The 17399-nt window shown below is 41.4% G+C and overlaps 1 protein-coding gene across 1 annotated transcript in view; it reads right to left on the reverse strand.

Annotated features, from left to right (window-relative positions):
- Nucleotides 1–17399, reverse strand: part of TRPM3 (transient receptor potential cation channel subfamily M member 3) — a 213209-nt gene that overhangs the window by 173325 nt on the left and 22485 nt on the right. Inside the window, exon 4 of the mRNA XM_039910775.1 lies at nt 11001–11172. Within this exon, the coding sequence (XP_039766709.1) occupies nt 11001–11172 (172 nt within the window). The remainder of the gene's footprint in view (nt 1–11000; nt 11173–17399) is intronic.

Genomic DNA, 17399 nt, shown 5'->3' on the forward strand with positions numbered 1-17399 from the left:
GGGTAGACAGAAGATAAATCAGATAGGAGACAGCCCATGTCCCACATGGGGCTCACAGTCTTAATCCTCATTTTTTACAGATGAGGTAACTGAGGCATAGAGAAGTTCAATGATTTGCCCAAGGTCACACAGCAGGCAAGTGATGGAGCCAGAATTAGAACCCAAGTCTTTCTGACTCCTAAGACCATGCTCTATCCACTAGACCATGCTGCTTCTCTGGGCTGGGGGATTCTCCTCTAACCCAGAAGAGACCTAACTGAATTCAGAGCCTGACCCCTTATGACACGTTGACTTTGCCAAATGCTACTTTGAATCTCTTTCCTCGAGGGAACTTTACCCAACAAATGATAAGTTACAGCAACCATTTGTGTTTCATCAATCAATCAATATTATTTATTGAACATTAACTGTGCGCAGAGCACTGTACTAAGAATTTCATTGGCAGCTATCCCCAAATCCACAGCAGAGCCGCAGTTAAGAGACAAATGCCAAACATCCTGGTAATAAGTGCCTACTTTTCATTCATTCATTCATTCATTCATTCATTCATTCATTCATATTTATTGAGTACTTCTATGTGCAGAGCACTGTACTAAGCGCTTGGAATGTACAAATCAGTAACAGATAGAGACAGTCCCTGCCCTTTGATGGGAATCTCTAATACATATTTGATAAAAAGCTCCATCATCTGAGTCATTTGATGGGCTGAGCTCATTCTCCCTTCTGCTCTCTTAACATTTTCCAGAACAAGAACAAAGATCCAGCTATAACTCTCTCTCCAACCCCGCCGAACTAACTTCTATCCCAGTGTCTGTTCGCAAGATTAAGATCATATTTGGGGCAAAATAAAGTGGTTTGTTGGAATAAGATTTTGAAATAGCAGCTTCAAGGTGAGGGACGTTGACAAAGCAACCCAGAATTTATCCCTCCTGCTCTCTTTTATTTCTGTTTGTAGGAAAATATCTGCAAATGATACCCAGTTGCTTTTGTGCTTTTACTTGATACAAATCTACTGTAAAGTGCCCAAACTTGGAGGAGAATAATAGAACAGGAGGATGTTGAGTGGCCTGAAGAACATAATTTGATTATTTTACTAAGGAACCAATTTGGATGCTTACCCCAGAAAATATGATGGAATTTATAAAGCTCTAGTAAAGCTATTCCCAAAATTTCACCACGATTAATGTCCATTACTTGGAGTGCTAGAGAATATCTGGCTGCATACCTCTCAGGCATACAAAAGAGAAAAGGGTTGTAGTATGAAATATTCATCTTAACCCTGACCCCCTCTAGCCATTAGGATAATTGACTGATCTGTTTACTCACCTCTGAAATGGCTTTCAACAACTCTACTTCTCACATAATAAAAACAAAAATCTATAACCTGTGATATGAAGTCAGAACATTGTAAATTAAAGTTTCTCTCATACACCATCACCTCAATTCCCGATTATTCCCTTCACCTTGTCGGCTCCAAGGACCTTTCCTCAGGTGTCCAATTTATTCAGTCTTTGATGCTTCTTCATTCTATGGGTTCCTGTGCCACATTCCCAGCACATTTCTATAATGGTTATCTCTCCAGGGGAAAATTTTGATTAGTGCTAACATTCTTACCAATACCTCTCTCTTTCCCCTTCCAGTCAATCATCTTTGTTACTGAGTACTCACCCAAGTGCTTAGTACAGTTCTCTGAGCAAAGTAAGTGCTCAATAAATAAGATTGATTGATTGATTGATTAGGAGCAGCATGGCCTGTAGAAAGAACATGGTCCTGGGAGTCAGTTCTAATCCCAACTCTGCCAACTGCTTGCTGTATGACTTGGACAAGTCAGTCATTTAATTTCTCTCTGCCTCAGTTTCCTCAACTGCAAATGGGGATTCAATACCTATTCTTCTTCCTACTTAGACAGTGAGCTTCATATGGGACAAGGACAGTGTCCAACCTGATTAACTTGTATTTTAGTACAGTGCTGAACTCATGATAAGTGCTTAACAAAAGTCATAATTATTAGTATTGTTTATCATTATTATTGTTATTATGTATTGAATGCCTTAGATGCACTGTACTAAGTACTTGGGAGAATACAAACAATAGAGTTGGTAGACATGATTCATGATCATTAGGCAATGGAGCCTACTTATTTTCTTGCCTTGTTCATTAGTCATTGTGGGCAGGGAATGTGTCAGTTTATTGTTATACTGTACTCTCCTAAGTGCTTTGTACAGTGCTTTGCCCACAGTAAGCACTCAATAAATACCATTGAATGAATGAATTACACTAAACCCAAAGACTCAATCTAGTCATTCACCACAGGATATTATGTTTTCCACTAGGAAGTGACTAGTTACAAAATACTCACCTAAAAATAAGAGCTATCTTATGGCAGCATAAGTAAGTCTGATTTATTTCTTACACAGTACATGGCACCTAAATGCCATCAACATCATCTGATATTTATTTGCTCGAGTGATCTTTACAAAACCAATAGGATTCCTGAGAAGTGTGTTTTCAGAGGAACCAAGGCAAGTTTCCAACCCCAGATAAAATTAGAAATTGAGAACCAACACCTCTATGCATATAATATTCAGGGACATTCAGGTGACTAAATGGGTTGACAGCAGGGAGGCCGAATCTACTGCTAGATGAATGAATCTTGGTTCATGGGTATTATTATGGTATTTGTTAAGCACTTATTATGTGTCGAGCACTTTTCTAAGTGCTGGGGTAGATACAAGTTAAACAGGTTCTTGTCTCACATGGGGCTCACAGTCTAAGTAGGAGGAAGAACAGGAATTGAATCCCCATTTTACAGTTGAGGCAACTGAGGCATATGGATGTTAAGTGACTTGCCCAAGGTCACACAGCAAGCAATTGGCAGAGCCAGAATTAGAACCCAGTTCCTCTGACCTCCAGGTTCTATGCTCTTTCCACTAGGCCATACAGCGTCTCTACTACACTAATACAAAGAGTAGCTATGAATGCTTCTATAACCCGAGGACCACTCACCAAATGGTATACCACAGGATTCATCATATTTAGTATTTTTATTAATGTCTCTAATGAAAAACTGAGAACAAGGTCACCACATTTGCAGGTGAAACAAAGTTGTAGGGCCTCAGTTGTAGGGCCTTGAAAGACAGGCAAAGAATGCAAAACTACCTGGGCAAACTCACAAAGCCATACCCACAAAAAGGATGGAATTCATTTGGCACAAATGCAAAGCAGTACACAGAGGGATGGTGAAAGCCTAGCTAGGCACATGTGCTGTAGAAAAGGACCTGATGGTCACAGTGCACCACAAGTTGAATATATGATTGAATAAATATACATCACCATTATATTGTCAATTATTAAAAGGCCAGCACAGTCTGGGAATCTTAACAGAAATCTGCCTTGTGAGTGCCAGGTAGCAATCCTTCTCCTTTACTCTGCAGTGATCAGACCTTTACTAAATTTTAGTGTCCAACTTGGATCACTGCACTTCAAAAAATGGTGCAGAAAAATGTGTGATCGAAGAGTCACAAAAATGATCAAAATTAGGGAAAATAAGTCCTATGAGAAAAGGTTAAAGAAAATAGGATTATTTAAACTAGAAAAGAGAAGACCAAGGGGTGACAACCATATTTGCTTAAAAGCAGCATGGCCTGAAAGGGCACAGGCCTGAGAGTCAGAGGACTGGGGTTCTAATCCGGACTCCGCCACTTGCCTGCTGTGCGATCTTGGGCAAGTCACTTCACTTCTCTGAGCTTCAGTTTCCTCATTCTCAAAATGGGGATTCAGTGCCTGTTCTCCCTCCACTTAGACTGTGAGCTCCCTATGTGACAGAACTTGGGTCTGGCCTGATGATCTCTTATCTACCCAAAGGCTTAGTACAGTGCTTGGCACACAGTAAGCACTTAACAAATACCACTATCATCATTCTTATTAGAGGAGTTTGGCCCAACAGCTGCCTCCTATGCACTGAACCATAATCAGACAGATATGGGGTTCCTAGTTTCCCAGCAGTCCATGAAATAACTGCCTAGGCTCGTAGAACCCATGGGAATGGATTCAGACTCATGTCATTTCTGAGTTCTCTTCTGGCCTAGCCAGTCCTGGGCTGGCTTGGGCTCAGGCTGGGATTAGGTTGAGGCTAGGTCAGGCTAGGCCCTGGATTGGTGAGCAGTCACTCTCAATCTCCACTGAAGTCAGGAAAAGATTTAATGTGTTTGAATTGCGGCAGTACGGATTTAACTTGGATATAAGAAAAAAGAATCTGATAGTGCAGGCTATCCAACACTCAAATTTATTAGTAAAAGGTGTAGAGTCTGTCAAGGTTCTTGAAAAAGAAGACTTTTGAGCAGGATGAAAATCAAGGAAATGGATTACTGAAAAAGATTCTCTAAATGTTCTTCCCAAGAGCCAATAATGTAGCTTGGCAATTACAAACTCATCTTGAGGACTATATCCAGCACAGATACTACAATCACTCTGCACTGAACTCCTCTTCATCATTTTCTGAAGATTGCCCTCATAAGAAGATTTCAAAAGAATGGATACTGCTCTAGTAGACACTAGTCATTTCAATTTGAGCACACCATTTTCTCTTTTCCCTTCCACCAGAGCCTACACTTTCTAATCCATCAGCAACCCATTCAGATGGCAAATCAAATCATTTCCACTTGCCTATAGCAGTTAGCTTATTTAAAAGCACCCGTGAATGCAGAAAAAAAAAGTTGTTTTGGTTCTATCTTAAGGCCAAATACTGAAGCATGTGTTCTGAAAATACTCCTAAATATCAATGCTCTCAAATCCCCCATTTTTTTTTTTTATGTTTTATGAATCCTCCCTTCTTGCCTGCTGTTTGTTTCTTTAGAAAGGGCAAAACTGTTTTATCCATGGCTCTATTTGTGGTAAAATGCCTCTGGAATGACTCAGTAGAGAAGGCCACTTACAAATATCAGACATGTCTCTGGGACATAATGAGACAGAAACCTAATGCTCTTTCAAATGCTGAATATAAGAAAAGCACCAGCAGCAGTTGAAGGAAACTGGTAAAGGAATGCCAGCCAAAGGATCACTGGTTACTCTTCCAACAGAGCTGGCAGATTTTCATTCAATCATATTTATTGAGCACTTACAGAGCACTGTACTAAGCGCTTGGGAGAGTATATTACAACAATAAACAGTCATATTCCCTGCCCACAGCGAGCTTACAGTCTGTCTAAAGATGATCCTGCTCTCCCTTCAGACCTTACAGGGTGCTCGAGTCAGAATCCCAAATGGCACAGACAGTAATTTCTTACACAAACATCCCAGGATATAACTAGGACATCCGATCTGAGTTTAACAAAACAAAAAAAAACTTTTGGTAAAAACATCACCTGGTGCAGTGAGGGTGGTAAATAGGCATGACTGAGTCAGACAAAAACTGAAGTCCAGTTCTCATTCATTCTTTCATTCAATCGTATATATTGAGCACTTACTGTGTGTAGAGCACTGTACTAAGCACTTGGAAACTACAATACAGCAATAAAGAGAGACAATCCCTGCCCACAAGGGGCTTCTCCTTCTGGATCTAGGAAGAGTGGATTGGCTAAGCATGCAGGATGTCCTGGACATTGTAAGGGGAAGGGCAGGTAGATAAATATTCATCCATATCTTTCTCACCTCCTCATTTACTTGAGCATATTAGCCATATGCAGCCATATTACATTAGTCGAAACCCTGAACTACAGAAGACTGAACGAGGGCCTGGTTTAGGATGCATTGAGAGGGCGGTGATTAGGTGAATATCCGTGACCCAAGTCCCTTACCACTAGGACTAGGCTCTGAGTAGGGGCCTTATGCCCCACTTTTACCCCTCCGCTCCCCCTCCCCCCCAATTCCCCCAACTAAGGAAGTATAGCACCTAAGTCCTGCTTCCCCACAGGAGCAGAGGATGGGTGAAGCATGAACATGGCTTTTATATACTTTAGAACATTGGGATAAACCTGTTTACTGGACTGTGGGGATGGAAAGAGAAGGGGAAGGGGATTTCCTGGCTATTCTGAGGGAACTCACCAGGCAGCTCCTTCTTTCTGATATTTGTTTGATTAATAGATTGAATACATAGTATTGTACAGCTGATTGAGCCTATGTTTATCTTTCTGCTTGAACTGTGAACTCCTTGAAGTCGGGGACTGTGTTGAATTATTTTTCTCTATAGATTCCCAAGGCCTATTTCAGTGTTCTGAAGGTACATAAAAACTAAATAATTTTTGTACCTGTTCATCCCTGTTCTGATGACACTTTAGGGGCACACTCCTAGCCCTAAAGTGGGCTCTTTACTCCTCTTCCCCTCCTTTTACGAGTTTAAAACTCCTTGATGTTGCCTATTTCCTTTCTGTAATTACTGTGATTATAATCACTTTGTCCCTAATAGTACCAATAATAACTGTGGTCTTCATTAAGCACTTACTATATGCCAAGCATTGTAATCTTGCTACGGTAGGTACCAAATAATCAGGTCAGGCAGTCTCTGTCCCATTCTGGACTTTTACAGATGAAGGAAGTGAGGCCTAGAGAAGTTACGTGATTTGCCCAAGGTTGCACAGCAGGTATGGCATAGCCAGGATTGGAACCCAGGCCCCCTGAATTCCAGACCTGTGCTCTTCCCACTAGGTCATGTTACTTTTATGTAAATTCAGTGTTTGTTTTAAATGTTTTTCTGCTGGGCACAGGTGATGTTGATTTTGAGAAGGATGATAAGAGAGCTTTCGGGTGATTTTGTGAAGGAGCAAATTTAGTTATGAACTTTTTTTTTTAAACCTACATGTGAAAATTTTCAAATGGGTGTTAGTTGGCTAGGTGCTACTGGCATCACTGAAATGTTAAAAAATTAAGTCTATGCAATGGAAAAGATGAGTCATATATGCTGTTGAATCTGATGAAAATATGTTTCCTGACCTTTTAATGCCTGATTAAGCCACTTTTATAATGAAATGACGGAAGCCCTGCAGCCCAACTGGCTTGGACAGAGCTGTCTTCCCCTGCTCTGGAGGGAAAGGATGGGTGGCATGAAAATAAAATCAGATCCCCATTTTATGGACTTTGCCAGGGGCATCCATCAGGTGCCTGTGGCATCTGCCGAACACAGAGAATCAAAAGGAGAAGAACTCACAAAGAATAAGCTTATTTTGTGGACCAGGAAAAGTAAGACCTCCACCTGTAATAGCCTGCTCCACGAATGGGAGCCAGACAGCTTTCCTGGGCTAGCACGGGGATTGAGTTCCTCTGAGAGGTGTGATGGGAGCTACTCCATCCCACCTGGAACTCAAAGTCTAAGGTGGAGAGAGGGAGATTTAATTCCCGTTTTGCAGATGAGGTAACTGAAGCACAGAAAATTATAATGTTGGTATTTGTTAAGCGCTTACTATGTGCTGAGCACTGTTCTAAGCACTAGGGTAGATACAGGGTAATCAGGTTGTCCCACGTGAGGCTCACAGTTAATCCCCATTTTACAGATGAGGCACAGAAAAGTTAAGTGACTCCATTTTACAGATGAGGCACAGAAAAGTTAAGTGACTTGCCCACAATCACACAGCTGCCAAGTGGCAGAGCCGGGATTCAAACCCATGACCTCTGACTCCCAAACCCGGGTTCTTTCCAATGAGCCATGCTGCTTCTCTGAAAAGTGAAAGGACTTGTTCAAGGTCACACAAGCAGACAAATGGCAGAGTTGGGATTAGAACCCAGGTCCCCTGATTTCCAGGCCTGTGTTCTTTCCAGTAGACGATGCTGCTTCCCCCTTTCCTTCTCTGCAATCTATCTCCTCCTACCTCTCTATATGGATGTCCTGCCAGAACCTCAAATATGTCCCAAACTGAATTCCTCAACTTCCCCCAGCCAAATCCTCTACTCTACCAACTAACTTTCCCATCACGGTGACCACACCGCTGCCCTCCCTGACTCTCAAGCCTGCCGAATAAATACTACTGATTGACCAATACCATCCTGGCCATCACTGCATCATCAGGATTCAGGGTAATTAGAAAAGAATATTTCTGAGTTCAGTAATGTTTTCACTGTCTAAGATGCATGATGCTATTTCCAGGTCAAAACCAAACTTAATTGTACTTTACATTTCTGAACTGTTCTCAGTACTGTGCGCAAGTACCCACAATTGAAGCATAATAAATGCAGTTACGATCCAATAAAGATTTTACAAACAAAACATCACATCTCTAACTGATTTGAATCAATCTACAAAGGTACCTAGGAAATGAATTTTAACTGCAGACTCCAGTTTTTCATTGATAATTGAATTCAGAGTCTTTGCTCTCACCCTTGATATTTCATTTATGTCTAGGTCAACATGTTTCTTTTTCCCTATCTCAACTCTGTTATAGAGCCTTTTATGCCTCGGCAATGGGTGGTCCCCTGGCTGCTGACTACTTAAAAATTGAAAATGGAAACATGAATGTTCAGCTGGAGCCACTCCATTTTAGAAGCTGTTGTTCTCTCTCCAGGCCATGGAGATCACTTTGTTCCTAAACTTTGCGAGTTCTAGGACATGAAGATACCAGAATCATTGAGGAGCTGGGGTCGATTGAGTTTACTGACAATTGAGTACAAGTGCTTTAATTTTGTTTTTAGAAGGCCTTACTTTTTTCTCACAGGCATGGCCACACTGCCAATAGTTTTGGGAAGGGTGGTTGGCTTATGTTTTCGAAGGTGACACTACTGATGGTGACCTCTGATCCCTTTGTGCGAGTGTGCCTGTAAAGACCGATGTGTGAACAACAGTCTCTCCAGCATTTAGATAATGGCTTCCCCATGCGGACCCGATCCCAACTTTTGAGCATGCCTCTTTGCAACCCGATCTTTGTGAAGCTTTCTGTCGAGCTGAGCAATTCGTCTCCTGATTACTGCCCACCAGTCTGGCCTGTCTGCTGTAGCAGTTTCTCACCTTAATCCCACTCTTAAACCAAAACTTTCTTGAGTACCGTGAACCCTGTTCATCACTGCTAATTTCATTCATTTGAGCTGCTAAGTTTCTAAACCTTGATTTTCCTAGTATCCTCATGTCTCCGAAGTCAGTCAGTCAATGATATTTACTGAGTGCTTACTGTGTGCAGAGCACTGTAGTAAGTGCTTGGAGGAGTACAACACTCCTCTGTACTCGGTATATCCTTTGTCCTGAGTGAGTAGCACTGCATAGTGGATAGAGCATGGGCCTGGGAGTCAAGAGGACCTGGATTTTAATCCCGGATCCACTACTTATCTGCTGTGTGACCTTGGGCAAGACATTTCACTTCTCTGGGCTTCATTTCCCTCATCTGTAAAATGGGGATTAAGACTGGGAGCTTCACGTGGGATGGGGACTGTGTCCGATCTGCTTAATTCATATCTACCCCAGCATTTAGTACAGTGCCTGGCACACAGTAAGCACTTAATATTTCTGGTATTTGTTATTATTATTAAGATTTATCCATAGGCCTTCAGATACTGTACTGAGCTCTAGGATCTTCCCATTGAACTTTTAGACTTCTGCACACATTTGATGCTTGGGATGAAAATGTGCTCAAGTGCAGGTGTGAAATCTGGAGATCATGCTATAGAGATCTAGTGCCACTGGTATTTCTTTAATCCCTTTAGCCGAAGAAAGTTTTAGGGAGAAAATGGAAAAAGAGAAGCTACAAAATACTAGAACTGTAGTGGGGGAAATCACTAGATGGTAAAGTACTCGAAGGTAGGGACCAGATCTTTCACTCTTCTTTTATAGTCTCAAGTTGCCAGTCAAGGGCTCTGCACAAAGCTGTGCAGTAAATGATGATGAAGATTTTGATAATGATGATCAAGGCATAGTACAGGAAGGGTGCATTATTCAGGTGGTCAGACAAGGGGAAGAGAGGAAGAACAGGTTAAATGAATTTGGATGAGGCTGATCCACCTTTTAAAATAAGTGAACTATCCAAAAGCCTCTCTAACCAAACTAAATCTCAGTGTTTGTAACTAAAACTAGTGCAACACTTCACATAACTTGGGTGACACGTTTCATTATGTTGTCCAACACTCCCTTTCCCCTTTACTCCGCCACAGAAAAGTCATCTGTTGGCGGACAGCAACCTGTAATTCCCATGGCGAGAATTTCCTAGGATGTTTCCCCAGCTCCTTGAGCTCACCACTGGGACAGTGGTGTTGAAAGAAAAAGGCCCACGGGTTTGTTCCCAATCAGATTTACTGCCAAATTTAAAATGTTTATTCCAACCCCAATCCTCGCTTGCCATCCCGGAATAGCAAATTCAAATTACACACCGGATCTATTTTCAAAGGAATGGCAGTAGATACTTCCTCCTCTGCTCTTTGTTCAATGAGGTGGAGGAAAAACAACTAAACAAATGACAAGGAATAGCTAGGTTTCACTGTTATGTCCTTTTACACACTTTGGAGTGAAAGAGAATTCAATTCTCTCCAAGATAGGATTTTTCCCATTGGTAGAGGAACAGCAACATATATAGCTCAATAATCCTCCTGATGAAAAATCACATGTGTGTTTGTGTGAGGGAGTGTGTATACTCTCTCATACATTCAGAGTCATAAAGTTAGACAAATGAGCTGCCTCAAGCATTCTAATCCTTTGTAAAGCCTGGGAGGTAAAACTATGTTAGGTTCAAACATTTTGAGTCACCAAAAAAGCTTGCTAAATGGAAGAAATTTTTCCAGTATATCTTTCTTCTCTAGAGGGCTGTGAAGGGATGAAGAGATGTATTTGAAAAAGAAGATTATGCAAACAACAAACCTCAAAATCAAAGAGTTTCTCAATCAAAATAAATAGCTGCACTCTACTAATTTTATAACGATTTCCTCTCTTACAAAGTAATCTGCCTCTAGATGTCTTCTAATTTGAGATACAGTCCATTACTTCACAATACTAACTTACTTCCATTTAATAAGTGTTCTATTTTGGGATGTTCAAATGAGTCTTGTGCATTATGTATTTTTTTTGAAATACACAACATTAAAGTAACATTACTTACTTGTGTTTATCTTCTGCAGTGAGATATGCTTTTCCAGCTGTCTTCTCAGTTTCACTTCTGCTCCATATTTTCCTGTGGTCCCATTGTCAGCCAGAATGAAGTGGGAATGCATACTGTTGAGTACAGTGAGTTTACTCATAGGATTGGACATGGTCTGGTATGGACGGACAACCTGCATTATGAAAGGGGATGGCAGGAGGATGGAATGAGAAGAGTGGGATAGAGGGAGTTTTACATAAAAATATGAATATATATATTTATGCATAAATACACACAAAGGACAGAGAGATAAAGAAAGATGAGAAATTAAGATAAAAACAGAGAAAAGGGAGGGAGAAAAAGGAAGAGCGAGAGAGATGAGAGAGTGGAGAGAAAGAGGAATGAAGAGAGGGAGAGAAAGGGGAGAGAGAAGGAATAGATTAATATTCAGTACAGTTCAAATACAAAACATACCCTGCCTAAGGCTTCTTGTGGAAGAGAAGAGATTTGTGATGAATTCATTTTAAAAGCATGGAACAGAAAAGTTGCAAGAGTGCTTAGAAGGACATCTTTCATCCTATTTTAGAAAGGCCAATGCTACACTAACATATTATCTGGAGAATGAAAGTCAAAATGTACACATTGGCCTTAATTTTCTGGTTATCTCTGTCACCTTCAAAAATGACCTTCACTTGAAATATTTGGATAATTGAGGTCAAAAAGAGTTCTTGGCCAACATTTCTAGATAATGTGCATGACAACAGCTGACCTGGGATGTTACGAGAAGCAGCGTGGCTCAGTGGAAAGAGCATGGGCTTTGGAGTCAGAGGTCATGAGTTCGAAGCCCAGCTCTGCCACCTGTCAGCTGACTGTGGGCAAGTCACTTAACTTCTCTGTGCCTCAGTTACCTCATCTGTAAAATGGGGATTAAGACTGTGAGCCCCACGTGGGACAACCTGATTCCCCTGTGTCTACCCCAGTGCTTAGAACAGTGCTCTGCACATAGTAAGCGCTTAACAAATACCAACATTATTATTATTATTAGAGTGGCATCCATGACAGTGCTTCATAGGATGGTCAATAAGTGGAATGGTTTATCATTCCACTTGATAAGGAAAAAAGTAGTTTTCAAACCAATCTTCTACTACTACTTCCTCTCATTATACCTTCATTGTGCAATGGTCCATTCACTGGGAAAATAGTTGTAGCATTATCTGGTAAATCCTAGTCAGGACTTCAGAGATAGTTCTATTTTGCCTCAACATTATTCTTTTATTGGCAGGAAATCTAATTGAGAGTATCAGCACTTTAGCCAACATTTCTAGAGACTGCCATGTGATAGTCATGAGCCTCCTGTGTGATCATGGCACGCTGAATACGTGGCTGCGGGGTGCCGATCACGTTATCAGCATGTGACAGCCACACGATCAGTGTGTACTGAGCCCGTGACAACCACATGCCTCCCGAGTGATTATGGGTGCTGAGTACGTGGCTGCCACATGATGGTCACATGCCCCTCACGTGAACAAAGTTTGCCCACCATGTGACTGTGATGTGCTAATCATGTGACCTCCAAGTTATGGTCCCAAACTGCCACGTGATTACCCTTTGCTGATCACTTGATCACTGTGTGATATTCCCAGGCCACCCATATGACCGCAGGGTGCTGATCGCGTGACCACGCACCCAATAGCATGTGACCATCACGTGAAATGCCCCCATCACCCACATGCCAGCTAGGTGATCTAATGATGGTATTTGTCTTCCCCCCCATTTGTGTGTGTGTGTATTTATTCATTTTGCCTTCCCTACCCGCGAACATTCTATTTGTCATCCTCACTAGAGTCCACGCCTCTTGCATCTTCTTCTTAAATCCCTAAATGCACTCTAAGAAGGTCCTATGTACTTTTCATCCATTAATTTATTCAAACCCATGTTCAGCCCGAAAGCCATTGTTTTAAAAAGAAATTCCTGTCCCCTTCTTTCCAGCCTGGGACTTATCAATTATGTCTCAATACCTCACTCCCCCACCGCAGTCCCCTTTCCTGTTTTATGGCCAGCCGGATGATTGCCCCTCGATGGACAGGATGCGTCCCTCCGGCCCTGTTCTGCAAGTGGCCAGCTTGGCTCCAGGACTGTGAGACGTGTGTTTGTGGGGGTGGACAGGGCGGTGTCGGGGGGAAACAGAGCCCCCAGAAGAAGAGGTTTGGGCTGTTTCGGTCCAGAGCCACGTGCCAAGGGGGAGGGTCTCTCCCCCCCCACACCATGTGTCTCTTTCCCAACCTCATTCCGCCACCCGTGTCCCGAGGACTGCACAAGGAAGGGATGGCCCACCCACCCCATCAGCAAGTAACGATTTGCCAGCCCTCATCCATCCACTCCTAATAGCTGACCCAGGATGCCTATTAGTGTGGGGTCCATGTCTGTGCACCACAGAATGGCCAATCATTAAGTTAACCATTCTACTTATTAATGAAACAAAATGGGCTCTCAAGCCAATATCTTCTTCTGTTCTTCAATCACTTCCACTTACTACATCTTCATCGATCTAACTAGTGCAGTAGTCCATTCACTGGGAAAATGGTTGTAGCATAGTTCTATTTTGCCTCCCCATTATTCTTTAATCGGATGGAAATTGTGAGCGGGTCAGCACTTTCTCATGCAAACATAATAGTATCTGCACTTCTTCAAACACAAAAGTGGTCTATTTTCATTTTAAATCAGGTTAGTCATGAAAGAAAATACAACCCTTTAAATGAAAATAGAGGTTGACCAGTTCAAATAGGGCTAAAGATAACATCTCTTTTGAACATAGAGGACAGTTTTTATTGAAAACTGTTAACAAACAGTTGTTCCAGACATTTAACTCCCTCCTCAGGCCCCCTGTCCCCCCACTTCCCCCATCCCTTGCCCTCAGTGACCTGGCCACCTACTTTATTAAGAAAATTGCCAATATCAGGCAGGAACTCCCTAAAATCACCCCTCCCCCTCCCCAGTCCCTCCCCCTTCTGGCCCCTTCCCAACTCTCCCATCCTTCCCAGCAGCATCTCAGGAGATCTCCTACCTCCTCTCAAAAGCCACCCTCCACTTGCGCATCTGACCCCATTTCTTCATACCTTATCAAAACTCTCATCCCCTAAAAGCCATCTTCAACCGTTCGCTTTCCAATGGCTTCTTCCCCACTGCTTTCAAACATGCCCATGTCTCCTCATCCTAAAAACCCAACTTTCACAACATCACTAAAATCCATGCTTTCCTCTCCATCCAAATTGCCACATTAATACAATCACTCATCCTATCCCACCATCAGCCTCTCTACTGACCTCCCAGCCTCTTGTCTCTCCCCATTCCAGTCCATACTTCACTCTGCAAAACTTTCAGGATACACCATCCTGCTAGTCAGAAAACTCCAGTGCTTGCCCATCCACCTCCACATCAAACAAAAACTCCTCACCATTGGCTTTAAACACTCCACCACTTTGTCCCCTCCTACCTCACCTCCCTATTCTCCTTCTACAACCCAGCCCGCACACTTTGCTCCTCTAGTGCTAACCTTCTCACTGTGCCTCAATCTCGCCTGTCTGGCTTCCAACCCCTGGCCAACGTCCTGCATCTGGCCTGGAACACCCTCCGTCCTCAAATCCGACTGACAATTACTCTCCCCCTATTCAAAGTCTTATTGAAGGCACAATCTCCTCCAAGAGGCCTTTCCTGACTAAGTTCTCTTTTCGTTTTCGTCCACTCCCTTCTGTACCACCCTGACTTGCTCCCTTGGTTTTTCCATCCTCCCAGCCCCATAGAACTTATGTACATATCTGTAATTTATTTGTATTGAGGTCTGTCTCCCCTCTCTAGACTGTAAGCTTGTTGTGGTCAGGGAATGTGTCTATTATTGTATTGTGCTTTCCCAAGAGTTTGGTACATGCTCTGCACACAGTAAATGCTCAATAAATACAAATGAATAAGTGTTCCATGTGGGACATGGACTGTATCCAACTCAATTAGCTTGTATCTACCCCAGTGCTCAGTATAGTGCCTGGCACAAAGTAAGTGCTTAACAAAATATTATTTTTTTAAAAAGGCAGTATTAGAATTCAGGTCCCCTGTCTCCCAGTCTTACCATCTTTCCACTAGGGCATGTTGCTGCTTCATGCTGAAGTGATAACCAGATTTTAAGGGAAAGAAAAATAAGAGTAATTCTCCATCTACACTGCTAATTTTAGTAGCAAGTCCACATACTTTCTGCTCTTGATTCAGTCAGAATTATGGAATGGAAACATTCAACCTGCATGTAAAAAGACAACATTGTTGTCCCGTTGACTAGATGCTATCATTGTATGAGCAAAACAAAATAGATGTAAATGAGGAAAAGATTACTTGGTTTGGGCTGACTACTTGAGCCGTATTTTGATATACAAACCCATGCTCATTTATTGTCACTCATAAATCATAAAGAAACCATTAGAGAAAAACAAATGACCAACTTAGGGAAGAGATTATAAAGCAATTTAATCGCAGTTGAACATCATTTTCTTCATATCAGGCACTGTTCTTTTGGGAACTGAGATTTCTATGGTTTGGGGGATATGTAGTTGTCATTGGGGAAAACTTGGAGGAGAAATGTGTTCTTATTCATAAACTGAAAATCCCCTTGATCTTACTGTCACTAGAAAGATGGATCAAATCTAAAATCAAGATATGTAATAATAACAAACATCTGAAATTTCCTCCATTAACCTTTCATGTGATGTTTGAGGCAAGGCTTCATTTTTATTTGCCCAGTGAAGACAAAGGGAAGGTGGAAGACTTCAGTTACTGTTCTGAACTCTCACAGAGTGACTAATATTCAATTAGTCATTTGCCTGGCCAAAATAAGGGATTTCAAAAAAAGAGTGGAAAATTATTTGTGGTTTCCCATTTTGGGGGATAACTGTTTTCCAATAATAAAACATTTATTCTCCAGTCATGCACAAGTTAATAAATACTACTGCTTGGTTGAAAAAGACTCACCAGAAAAATGATCTCATTTTGAAAGTGACCATGTATTGTGTTCTCCGAAAAAATAAAGATTTTGGTATTTAGTTACTGTTATTTCTCACAGCTGCTCTCACGAGGAAACCCACCAGAAAAGAAGGGAATGGAAAGTAATTCCATAAAGGGCTGAGGGTTTGGTTGTTTACTGCCTCTGGGCATTCAGCATGAAAGTCGACTTATAAATCAGAGCTTCTAAGTCCCTTGGTCTGGACCCCAAAATCAATTAATCAGCCAGTCATATTTACTGAGTGCTCACTGTGTGCAGAGCACTCAACTAAGCCCTTTGGGAGAGCACAATACAATGGAGTTGGTAGACACGTTCTCTGACCACAACAAAAACAACATTTCATTTTTTCTCTGCAATTATTTAGTTTCTTCTCTGCCCTCTCCCAGCACTAGTTTCCCAACCCCACCCTCCTTTGCGAAACCTTACTGCTCTTTAGATTGAATGATATATGTCTGACCCTGGAAGTTACAGAAGTGTTGGGGATGCGGGATTCACCATTTTAACAAAAGTAATCTTTTAAGAAAGATTAGTTGGGTTTCTTTACTTGATTTAGTTTACATTTAAACAAAAATGGGGAATCTATGTCCAGTAAGAAATCCAAGTAATCTTTCATGAAAGAGTCAGGGAATGAAAATGACATCAATCAATCAATAGTATTTATTGAGTGCTTACTATGTGCAGGTCTGAGGCAAAGTTAGATTTACAACAAGCCAGGGAAAAAAATAATCAGGAGATTGAACTGGGGAAGTTTCCACACTACATGACTATTACTTCTATCATTAATGATAAGAGTTCAACTTTGAACAAGATTTCTCTTTCTAGACTCTGAAGCTGACTCCTTGTGAAATTAGACTATTATATTCTACAGCAATACCCTAGAAAAGGACGAAGCCAGGAATGAGGGTTATATTCTATAGTGCCTCCAAGGAATTTACATTTCTTAATCTTACTGATCCCTATTTCCTTTGACCTTTCTTGTGTAGCTGACAAGCTAGGTGGCTTGAGTTCAGTTTAGTTTCTTATTCCTGAATAAGAAAGAACATTTGAAAATGTAAAGTATTTTAATTATTTTTTTAAATTTGTCCCTTACTTAACCATATATAGAATGTATAGGTATGTTATATACATACATATATATACACACAGAGAGAAAGAGAGGGTGTGTTCTTACTGGGTGCAGAACACTTGAGTATAACAATTATCAATCAATTATATTTTTGGAATTCTTACTGTGTGTAGAGCACTGTATTAAGTACTTGGGAGAGTACAATACAACACAGTTGATGGGCATGTTCCCTGCCCAAAAGAAACTTACAGTCTAGAGAGGAGACAGATGATAACTAGTTGCTGTGATAATGAAAGAGCAAGTGAGAGAAGTG

The sequence above is a fragment of the Ornithorhynchus anatinus genome, chromosome X5, assembly GCF_004115215.2.
Source record: "Ornithorhynchus anatinus isolate Pmale09 chromosome X5, mOrnAna1.pri.v4, whole genome shotgun sequence".
Lineage (NCBI taxonomy): Eukaryota > Metazoa > Chordata > Mammalia > Monotremata > Ornithorhynchidae > Ornithorhynchus > Ornithorhynchus anatinus.